Genomic DNA, 12,753 nt, shown 5'->3' with positions numbered 1-12,753 from the left:
TAGTTTAGTAAAATTCAACGTTTAATTTTGGAAATTATCTAATAAACTTTCTAAAATTTACACCAAACATGCGTCTTTCATAAGTGTACTAGAATTATTCTCAGAATATCAATGAATGGTCAAAGATCTCCTGGGCGAGAGCGGAAAATTGCTTGTCTGTATGAATTTGTAATTACATCATAGTGCTATAGTTTATTTCTAGCTATTCATAAGATTATGTATTTCACATATCACAATCCAAGTTCTCAGATCCATTTTGTGCAATTAACAAATCAATTCCTGTAACAGAAGCATCAAAAAGTATAAAGCCATCAGTAATCTCGCTGAAATTCCAATATAAGAATGCGAAAAATAGAAATATTGAAAATTCATTGCACATACAAATAAAGTTTTATTTGTTGCTCTTTCATGTGTGTGTTATGTTATGCAATGTTGTATTATGCAATGTGTGTATGTATATGTGTCTATAGATTATATAAATATATATGTATGACATTTTGCGTATAGACATGCATAATAGTATTACACCTAAAAGAGGCATCATGCTGCACGATTCTTATCTTTCCTTACACAAATGAATATTTCAAGGCCATTTACTTAAAACTAATTAATCTGTTAATAAGTCTTATTAAGTCAAAAAAACACATTCATAAGATATGCCTATACAATGAAGGTTTTTTGTTTACTTACGGAGACACGGATCTAAAAATATATATTTTGTTCTTATTATCGTCAGGATTTGAAACGCTTCAGAAAAACAAATTTGTTTTCTGTTTCCCATTACTATTTACCTACATATTTCAAACTTTTCTATACATTGTAGTATATAGTACTAAATGATATATACACTTATTCACTCTCTTGTCAGTAAATATTCAAAAACATAATAATACGGAATGGATGAAAAAAAAAAAAACTAGCCAAGGTGCAGACAATGTGAAAAGATAAATACCGTAAATAATAACAAACAAAATTATTTTCATAAACAAAGAACTGAAATTTAATGTAGTTATGATATGCAAATAAATAATCATAAAATATAAATAATATCAGTTATTTTATTGTAAAAATATCTTCTTAAAATATAAAATTGTATCTCTTCTAGAAGTAATAAAGTCCAATTTAAAGCCCCAAAAATTGATTCTAAAGTTCAAAATCAAATATTTTTTTAAAGATTTAGTAATAATAATTATAAATTTCTGTAATAATGTGCTGAATTAAGAAACCTAATCATTGAAAAATTAAAATACCGCTAATTTTACAGTAATTATGTGATATATCTTCAAATAGTTAAAAGATAATCGAAATGTGGAACAAGAGCGCACTAGACAACATTATTTTGCATAAGATACCGTTATCATGTCACTTAGTAGCTTTCCATTTGTAGCCATTTATAAACGTGAAAATAAATGCCGATTTTTTTAAATGGCTGGAAATCGAAAGCAGATAAGTGAGTCGTGATAACAGTATCTCATGTAAAATAATATTGTCTAGCGTGCTCTTGTTCCACTTTTCGATTATCTTTTATTTATTTGAAGGTATCACATAACTACTGTAAAATTAACGGTATTTTAATTTCGCCGTGATGGGGCCTCTTAAGAACAAGAAATTCAGAGTAAAGAACAAACTATCTTAGGATTTTCGATTCAATAATCATAGATCGAAACTACAAGGAGGTTTCCTTCCTTCCAAAACTTCTTGCTCTCGGTAAAGCATATCATTACAGAAGCATAAAACAAATAGAACTAAGTTTTAGTATAATATGAATTCCTTGAGCAATGTGTTTGGACCATTATAGAAAAATCATGCATTGCAGAAGGCTTTTGTGCTTAATACTCTCACGGTGGAGAATTATCTTTATTAAGCACTGTATTTTGCACTAATATTTTTTTTCGAGTTTTGAAGCTTTCACCGAAAATACAGTGCTTCAAAAGCAGATACTAATGCCGTATATCATTTTAAGTCCACGTTTTTCTGCATTACCGTATTTATGTGAATATATTACATATGTTTCATTTGAAGTTAGTGTCAATTATTTTTAATCTCTAATTCCTATTAGTTCCTGTCAAAGTTTGATGTAATTTTTCTTCTAATTGTTTCACTAATACAAGAAATCGTTAGAGTAGTAATCTTGTTTACAACTTGTTCAATTTTGTTTAAAATATCTCAAAAGAAAATGGTTCTTTCCTAAGTCGAGTAAATAAGATTATTAGATTTGACCAATGTTAAACGAACAAAGTGGAATTAAATATCAAATTCAAAACATCACTAAAGTAAAGTAATCACAAAATAGATTATTTAAATCCTTTTGTCATTAAGTATTTTTAATAGAGTAGTGTGAATTATTCTCTTAATTTCTTTATTTATATCTAAGATAATCGATAATAGATCTAATATAAAATAATTAATCTACTGTATCTACCAGGTGTTAAAATAGATTTCTATAATAGTAGACTTAACAGATTTCAAATATTTAAAACATTATTTTAACTACTATTAAGATATATATACCGTACTACTAAGATATATATATACCGTACAGGGTGTTTCAAAACAATACAGACAACGTTTGGGAAGCGATTCCTGACACAAAGATAAGACAAAAAAGTATAAACCAACCTGGGTGCAGAAATCCGTCATTTCGGAGTTATAGGATGCCATAAACATGAAAAAAGTGAACTTTTAAGGTCCGTAGCTCTAATACTATGAGACCTACCGTAGTCGGGTCAAGACTTCACTTAGAAACGAATATGTGCCCTATCCAAATATTCATGTTTGAGAATCCTGCGGTACTTCCGTAACATTTTTTATAGGAGTAGTTGGTGAGTACTTCAAATTATATGTCCATAGCCAAACTACATCTACAAAAATTGTTAGGTGAGTACCGCAGGATTTTGAAATATGTATTTTTGGATAGCGCTCATATTAGTTCCTAAGTGAAGTCTTGACCCAACAACTGCAGGTCTCATAGTATTGGAGCTATGAACCTTTAAAGTTCATTTCTTCATGTTTTCGGCAGCCTATAACTCCAAAAGGAAACATTTGTGCACCCAGGTTGGTCTATACTTTTTGACTTGTCTTGGTGTCATCTCCCAAACGTTGTCAGTGTTGTGTTGAAACACCCTGTATATAACAAATCATTTGTGATAATGAGTATTCTCTTAAATAATATATGATAAAATATATTACACGTAGAAAGATTACGTAACTACTCGAGTATTGTATTATTAAACTCAAATAAAACTTAAATTCGTGAATACTGCATTTAATATTGGTATTGTTATCTTTAGAATGTCTAATTATCTATTATTATAATTATTGCGTGATATTTTAAATGTTGAAATGATAAAAGTAAATTTATATTTACTTTCGATTGTTCTAAGTAAACATTTCCTTTAAAAATAATAAGCTATTAACTACAAACAGTCTAGTAAAATTTGCTACAAAGAAAAGAACTAAGCAATCTACTATGATAGAAGTATTTTTGATCAAGCAGTAATGTGTAATAATAATGTAATAATAATGTAACAAAATTGCAATGAACTTTCAAATTCAAATTCTGCACTTCCAACACATGCAATTCAGTGGTATCTACAGCATTAATTTATCCATATGATAATTATATTTTAAAAAATACATATAATAAAATGTATTTCTCTCTACAGAAGAGAAGTACAAAAATCTATTCAAATATTTCTGATATCTTCAATTAAGCATAACATTTTCCTCTAAATTATTAAAAGAAAAAAATTCTCTTGAATCTCAGTGCTGTTTTTGAAACGAAAATACAAAGCAGAAAAAATATATGAATTTAATTTGTTAATGCACTTTTTTCTTACTAAATATATTTTGAATAATAATAATAAAAATAATAATTCCTGTCTACAACTAATGACTACATAAATACGTATATATATATATATTGATTATTAGTATTATTAATTATTGTTATAATCATGCAACAAATTCAAAATATGCAGCCCGTATAAGTAGCAAAAAATTCTATCACTAAATACTACACGAATGCACATCAGAAAATATATAAATTAGCAACTGATTTACATATAGGGTCTATGTAAATAATTGACCACGTTAATAGTACCTAATATGGAAAAGTAATCAGGTTAAAACTAATTGAGGAAAGAAAGTAAAAAGACGACAGAATTGGCATACAAATAAGAACTTAGTCGGAAACGAAAACTTTGAGGTCAAAAGAGCAAGCAAATATTTTGTAGTTTAGATAATATGAGCAAGGTTCGCATGCAAGGACTGGATATCAACGCTTTGCTAGACTTTGTCCCATTAAACATCAAATGAAGTAAACATAAATTTAGTTGCAGTACTGAGATTTCATTGGTCTGATTTCGGAGAAAAATCTGACATTTAATGTAAAATAATCGTCTAAAATAGTCGACACGGCAATGCTTTCTCTGAAGGGAGGGTCTGTATATGATCTGATTTTCTTGAGTCTCTAATTGACAAATATAGATAATTCAGTACAACAAGTGCAGTATAATCTTCAATACGTAAGTTTGGTGGAGGATATTTACAGAATCCGCCAGAAAAATGTATACATTCTGTGTCATTCTGTATCAGGACACTAGCACTGACAATTGTTTTGAAATTTAAGTATGTTATAGTATGGTTTTTCGCCCAACAGATATCGACATTGTCAATTGTTTTCAGTTAAAATTATGTTGTAGTACGGTTTTCCGCTCAACAGATGTCGGTACTATCGGCACGGTTAGTGAGATAAGAAAATAACAGGAGCACGCTTGACGTTCGAGCAGCGTAAGTACATTTTGAAGTGTTCTATCAGGTTTGGATATGCCATCGAAGTGCAGTGTCAGTGGAGAGGGGAGTTTGGTACTGAACCACCAACAAGCCTAACAATCAAACGCTCGAGAACCTTCGCCAGAAGATTACAGAGGCATGTGCATCGGTCTCCATTGCTACATTGAGCGCTGTAGTTGTAGCAACCGCTTATCCTTTTGTTATTTGTTTCGCCGCTAAGGGCTAACATTTTGAACATCCAATGTAAACATATGCTTACTTGAAGGTTTGTAACGCATGTTTGAACAATAATTAAATGTAATTAAGAAATGTGATATATATATATATATATATATATATATATATATATATATATATAGGTTTTCTTTTCTTAAACAGTGTAGACATTTTTCTGGTGGACTCTGTATTTTGTAAACAGAAATTTAAGGCCTATATCCAGTATTTAGTCTCTAAAACTTCGTATTTTTTAAACTGTTGAGGAAACGTTGTAAACGAGAAAAAGATTGATTATTTTTTTAAAAATCATTAAGAAGATGCCATTATTAATTATTCATTACAAAGTTCTATATAAAATTTATAAGCCATTTTATTCTTGAAATATAGATGAGCACGAGAATAGAGGAAATAAATCAATTAAAAAGGATCGTTTTCGTATATAGATCTTTCTTTTAGTTACTTCTGGTATAATACTTCTGTTAAATTTTTCTTAATAGGAAAAATGAGGTCCTTTACAAGGTCTAACAAGGTATATTCGCCAAGTGTCCCCTTGAGATTCGTGTAAAATTCATTCAAATGCACAAGTTCTCTGCGGCTCAATGTGTATTGTACCAATTTTAGCGTACCTGTAATTTGCATATTTATGGGCCTTCATATATCCGGAATTCAATCATACACTACTATAATGCTTGAACACAAAATTGCTTTTAGTTTCTTTAGATGGGACTGGATATGAATGTGGGCATATGCAAAACAAATTGGATCAAGTGCTGCTACTCTGACACATGTAATCCACCCCGGCCGTCATCTTGGATCCGCCATATTGGATTCAACTTTGAGTTTTTCAAATGGGAGCAGATGTAAGTGATTTATCAAAGTCATGTACAATTTTCCTGGAACTTCATTGGTGTAGTGAGTTTTATCGTAGCTTATATGTACCGTTTGCAAGGTATTGCATGTTAAGTGTCAGGCCCATCACGAATATTGAACCAAATAGTGCCCCGTGTATATGTAATCTTTTACGTGATTTATCGTTGACGAAATATTCTCTGAACGTACATACATACAGACACACAGACGTCAATACGGAAATGGTAGGTCTTCACCCAAATCTGGTCGTATCTGGATTTATATTAGGCATTTTGACCGTTACTTCCTTGTTATAGTGTGACATGGAAGTAATAACAATCACACACAGAAATGTAATAAGATTATGATACCAATGTTGTAAAGAGTTTGTTTATATCTACAATATTTTTCCAGTTAGAAATTGTTTTGATTTGTCAACATCACAAACGCAAGCGTATTTGATATTACTCTGCGACGTCTATTCGCGAAATGACTTGAGGGATTTAACATGCAATACCTTCCAAACGGTACAAGGTACGGTAAAATTCGCTACATCAGTGAATTTCTGAGGAAATTGTACATGAATCTGATGTATTACTTGCACCTATTCCCATTTCAAAAACCGAAAGTTGGATCCAATATGTCGGATCCAAGATGGCAGCCGGGGTGGGTAACATGTTTCAGAGAAGCAGTACTTGATCCAATTTGTTTTGCATATGCTCACATTCATGTCCAGTTCCATCTAAAAAAAAAACTAAAAGCAGTTTCGTGTCTAAGCGTTGTAGTAGTGTATGATTGAATTCCGGATATATGAAGGCCCATAAATATACAAATTACCAGTATGGGCGCTAAAATAAGTACAATACACATTGGCGCGGAGGCCTTAGGAGTGCATGTAAAAGACGTGATAGTGACAAATTCTTTTCTCTATCCCGTTTACTTAAGATGGGATTTTTTCAAGAACTTCAGACAGGCATGGGGCAGGCAATAGTCAGTCGTTATATCAACAATGAATCTAAGCTACAAAGATGTTTTTTGGTACAATGATTGAGCTCACAAAGAAAAGTTTCATTTATATATTTTTATCGTTTCCCTAAGTCACAATGTTTAAATCATAAAAGGGAAAATACAAGAATATTATTAGCGTTTACTTAAAAAAAGAAAATCCAAAGAAGAGACATATTTCCAGTGCAATATATATTTACCATTTATACAGCACTGGGGCATTAAATTATTCCAGTTGGTATGCCCCTAGGCCCAAGAAACGTTTGTGTCCCCCGTGTATTTGTTCGCATTCAGTTATGTATAAGCAAAACCATACAAAAACTATACAAAAAAACGAAGGTTTACGCTGGCAGCCAATAAGCAATAGCCTCAGCTATTTCTAGCGCCAATAGAATCGTAACAAGAAAATTTAGTCGTGCTTTGGTACGAATATTATTATCAATATAGACCTCCCTTAAATTTCTTTCTCAAGGATAGCCACTTTTTGCTGCTTACAATACTTCGATCTCAACTTAAAAAATAAATAAATAAATAAATAACCCTGTGGGGTCTATCAGTCGATAGACCTAATTGGGCTGAAAAAATGATATGGGCGAGTATAATTATATGCGGATAGGCCCATCACTGTGATTCAAAAGTAGTTCTGGGCGGAGATCCCTCGTTCCTAAAAGAACTCTGAACCGTGTTCATATCCCGTTTCGGTGGAATTATATGGTTTATTCAGGTTATAAGATGAGACAATGATCTAGAATCGTCCCGGTAAAATTCATATTTAGTGTTACTTGACTATATGAGCAAAGACATGCGTATAAATTAATGTGAATCGAACCAGACGTTCCACAATTACGTGACAGTGACAGGAAATGAATCGTCACGGAATCGAATCATAAAACATCTGACTTTTTCAAAACGTGGATCGAACTTGGACTTACGCTCGAACTGTCAATTACATAAGTAGTTGATTCCCTCACGGGAAGTCATTGGATCGAATCCAGACCATTTATAGTACAAATCCTTTGGTTTATTTGTATTTTCTACAACATACTATTTTTTTTTAAATTTTCATATGTACGTATAACATATTTGTATATCAAGTCTAAATTTTCTTACATGTATGACTGCACTTGTTGTAACTGTTAATTGAATTTCAAATATCTAAAAAAAAAAATCCCGTTAGAGACAGATTAAAATCATCAAAAGATGGTTTATATGAGAAGGTTACCCGTAAAATAAAATTTTACATGCAAATGTCTGCCTCTCAAATTAATTGGTGTGTTGTAAAAATTGTTGTACGATAAATAATGTAGTTGTAAAACAAACTAATTCACAGAGCTGACAGAGACATTTAGAAAGGTAATTAAACCATGTAGGGAATTTGGATGCGATGAGTAAAAAGTTCCATCTTGAGGATGTGAAAGAAATATGGAATCTAACACATACAATATATTTAAAATAATGAGCTAGCAGGCAGGATACTTATATACATTAATGGACGATATTCCAATTTTGATATTTGTACAATTATATGAGTTTGTACTTGCTATAAAGAAATATATTATATATATACATACTACAGGGGCTTAAAAACATTTGAGTGGTTATACCACACTCCATTGTATTGAGAGAAAAAATTCACGGGAAAAAGAGGCAATGCAATTATACGTAATGTAAAAGTAGCATGCAATATCTCTACTTAATTTATCACAAAGTCTGTATTCAAAATTTAGTTTTTTTTCTATATCTGTGAATGAATATATAGACTGCTAAATATGTATATATAAATATATAATCTCAATTCCCTACGGCATAGCAAGGTGAGTAGAGAGTGTGTTGCAGCCAAGAATATGGGAGGTTAACAAACAAATCTAGATAAAAGAAAATAATATAGCAAAATTACAAACATAAAGAAAAATCTGAGTATAGGTACTTTATCATACCATCTTCATCAGCGTATTCTGGGGCAAAAAGAATAAGACCTGGCGTTAATACGCAGATTTAAAGAGTTGATTTTTTTTTCGTTATTGAAAAACAAAGTTGTTCTATTGTTTTTTTTTATATTCTAATTGTTACTACAAGAATATTCAAAGTCAAATCTAAGAGTCTCTCTGTAACTTGTATCTAGAAGTAGAAGAAGCAAACTCTAAAATATTAAGAGACAACATCTAGTGTGAAGAAAATTACGAATGAAAGTGTTACTATATATATATATATATATATATATATATATATATATATATATATATATATATATATATATATATATATATATATCGGGTGTTCTAAAAGTGGCGCCCACGGACCAACAGAGTGCTATTCTTCAGGTAAAAATAAAGCAAAAATGGTATATAATGGTACACGCTTCGGGTCCTCCTTCGGTTCACTATGTGGCAACGTCGCAAAATAACTTGGAACCATTAGTATCGCTCTACGAATCCATCGAACAGTTACACCGATTATTACGCTAATAAGTGGTGCCTATCGACTTTAGCTGCCATCTGGAAAGAATCGATATAGCTATTTGATGGATTGGTAGATCTTTTCTATGGTTCTTTATATGCGACGTTGAGACATAGTGCAATTCACGTCTCCGGAGGAGGACTCTAAAGGTGTACAATTATATATTTTTTCGCTTTATTTTGACTTGTAGAATAGTGTTCTGTAGTCCTTGGGCCCCATTTTTAGAACACCCATATATATATATGGAAATTTACTATTTTTTATTTATAATAAGGAATTAAAGTATTTTTCTTTCAAAATAATAAAGTAGCGCGTATTTCACTTCCAAACTGTGATATGAATAAGTATTGGAAGTCGTATCGAGGAAAAATTCCCAGTGGGGACACTCGGGTCGAAAAAGTGTTAACAGCTTTTTCAGGGAAGCCATCTTGAGAAAGGGTTTTCCTGGGGTTTCTCTCATTCACACCAGGCAAATACCGGGATGGTATCGAACTTAATGGTCCCAACCCGCTTTCTTCCTTCCCTTTCATCGGATAGTGTACTTGCCGAGGGACGTCATCCCTCATATACCTGACGGGCTAAATGGCCGACATCCAGAAATCTAATTCCTACTCCTACTCGTATCGAAAAAAAAATGTAACGGAAAGCGAGGAAAGTTCTCCTGATATGGACCCAGTGACTAAAGAATAAATTTAGTGTTCATTCTTAACTCTCTATTGCAACCTAAAGTGATAGAAATATACCATTTCCTGTTTCAATTAGTACCCATACAGTAGAAATGCTGATAGGCAGCGAGAAACGACCTTTTGATAGAATTATCTTATATAAAGGAGCACTTTCTGTATCCATTTCACTGGGTTCTTAATGTAGTATATGGAATGAGGTATGCAATTCAAAGTACATTTTAAAAATACATCTTTCCATTGTGCGCTTCTGAGGCTTACCAAGTTGTTACCTTAACTTATTACCATAAATTCTAGTTGGTTGCATATACTCATATGGCAATCATTTCCTTTCTTCAATTATATTAGAAGAAATCTATAAGGCACCAGTATCTGTGCCTATTTCCGTTGTATTTGCATGTATTATATGGAAATAGATATGCAATTCAAGACACACTTTTTAAAATAATCTTTGTATTTTACGTTTTCGAGATTTTACTGAGTTTCTCTAAGTCATTACCATATAGCCTAGGTGGGCGTATTTCAAACTAACAACACGAAATCAGAAGCTATCCCAGAGTATTTTAATAAGAACTGCAATGATGGAACTGCCATTTTAAATTTGTTGGTTGGTTAGATTAGAAAAATGAAATAAAATCTTACGTAAGTAAGTTTTACGTCCCACCTTATGCCGGCTAGACTAAAGAACGGTGATGATGAGAAATGAATGAAACTGATTGCATGAAGAAAGTGCGAGAAAACGGGAAAAACCCGAGAAAACCCACGCATATGGTGTTTGTCCACCACAAAGCTCACTTGGCGCGAGCTCGGATCTAACCAGGGACCCCATGCACCAGAGGTGAACGCTCTACCACTGAGCCACCGCGGCCCTTGGTTAGATTAAAGTTCAGCGTCCCTTCCAGCATCAAGGCCATATGAGACGTGAAACAGTTTAAAGTAGAATCCAAACCATCATAATGTGTTAAAATCCCAAAGCTCTTGCACTGGGAATTGAACTCAGGATCCTTTGTACCCAAGAAGCCCGCTAGTTACTACACCAGCATGAAGGGACGCGATCTTCCGTTGCTGAATTGATAGTGCAAGTGAAAATCCAGGGGCGATTCTCCTCTAGTGCAACTGTATCAACAGCGATACGTACACATTAATATTATAAACAAGCTTAACATGACTATTATTATAAATAAAAAAATTAGTAAATTTCCATTTTGAAAAGTGATTGCTTACAGCCGTGATTTTCTTACAATAGATGCTGTCTCTTAACGAATGAAATATCTTATGGAAAGTGTCTTTAACTCAAACAAAACACATTTAATCACACACACACACACACACACACGTTTCCATATTATATCTCAATTACAACCAAGAATCACGTTAATTAAATTGCAGATACAAATTACAAGGTTTTTTTTGAAACTATTATCATGTTTAACTACATCATTTAATGACAGAATAATAATAATAATAATTTAAGAAAGATAATAAGTCTTGATAACTAACACTGAATAATATTAAAGACATGAACACCAAGAAAGAATATATATAATCGAAAAAATTGAAATCTATACAAATACTTGCACATAAAAATCTCGACTGAAGGATAATAATAAAAAAAAAGAGTATCATAATCTGTAAATATAAAGTCTATTAATAATTAGACAACTTTAAGATAATGCAATGTGTTTCTAAGAATATTCTAAGGACATCACATGTGTATTCCAATAAAAGTTGTGTACAGAGTATTCATAATACAAGCAACAAACTTCTTGCAGTTATTCCTGACCTTTTTTTTTAAAAAATCTAATTAATTTTCTAAAAATCAATATGGTCGAAAAATACTTTGTTTAAGAAGTTCATTACGTAGATAAAATATTTAGCAACATTTCCAAAAAGATATAACTTGACTATTCGGCACCCTTAAGGAATCTGTTTTCAAAATAATGTGATATTTTCGTAACATCCTGTATCAGGGGCGTCATTTAGGGAGGGCAGGAGGGGGCAATTGCCCCCTCCCCAAGAGTTTGAGGAATACATATACTTTAATCGATTGTCTGCTAATATACTAGTACAAAACGTGAAAGTCTTATGTCGGTGGTGCTCTTGCCCCCCCCCCCCAAGCGAAGTCTGAAATGACGCCCCTGTCCTGTATACCAATAAGAGAGTGTCAAGTCTCATTCAGGTAAATCCGGTGCCTTATTAAAGTAATTTGTGCGTAGAAAATTATTAGCACTAATATTAAAGTAGCTTAATACACTGATTTAGAAGACTTTTTTTATAGTGACATTTTTTTTTTATTATTCTGTGCGGTACCATGCTCTCACCAATACTATTACATGGATTAGGAAAATAACATTAATAATAATAAAACTGAACATCTAACAACGTGTCTAAAACTTAACAATGGTAATGATAAGAAAGCAGACCGTTTTCTACTGCAAAATTATTTTATTCTGCAAGATATTTTCTTCGACTCACTGGAACTTCTTCAGATGCATGAACTATTTACGAGAAATTATATCTACAGATATTATTTCATTTACATCTTTCAGTTAGGAAGTTATAAGGTATAACTTCTTGAAATTGCTGCCAATAAAATCATACAGTCTCTGAATTCTAAACAAAAGCACTTTCGATGAGTTAATATTTTATCTCTGTTTGTGTGTTTCATTTGATGTCAGGAATAACCTTCAGAAGCTTGGAAATTCATTATATAGGCCACCTTTATTTTGCTACACTATTAGAAAGAACC

General features: G+C 32.0%; 1 protein-coding gene across 15 annotated transcripts in view; it reads right to left on the bottom strand.

Annotated features, from left to right (window-relative positions):
• cac (calcium voltage-gated channel subunit cacophony) overlaps nucleotides 1–12,753 on the bottom strand; it is a 1,271,727-nt gene that overhangs the window by 19,471 nt on the left and 1,239,503 nt on the right. For 13 of the 15 annotated variants that reach the window (XM_081764099.1, XM_081764105.1, XM_081764112.1 and 10 more), the window contains one exon: nucleotides 8,802–8,819. The exons of the other annotated variants lie outside the window; for them this stretch is intronic. In XM_081764099.1, the coding sequence (XP_081620225.1) occupies nucleotides 8,802–8,819 (18 nt within the window). The remainder of the gene's footprint in view (nucleotides 1–8,801; nucleotides 8,820–12,753) is intronic. 15 annotated transcript variants of the gene reach the window in all.

The sequence above is a fragment of the Thermobia domestica genome, chromosome 7, assembly GCF_964235325.1.
Source record: "Thermobia domestica chromosome 7, izTheDome1.hap1.1, whole genome shotgun sequence".
NCBI classification, from domain to species: Eukaryota; Metazoa; Arthropoda; class Insecta; order Zygentoma; family Lepismatidae; genus Thermobia; species Thermobia domestica.
Note: the sequence above shows the minus strand (reverse complement) of the source record. Positions and strands in the feature narration are given on the sequence as shown.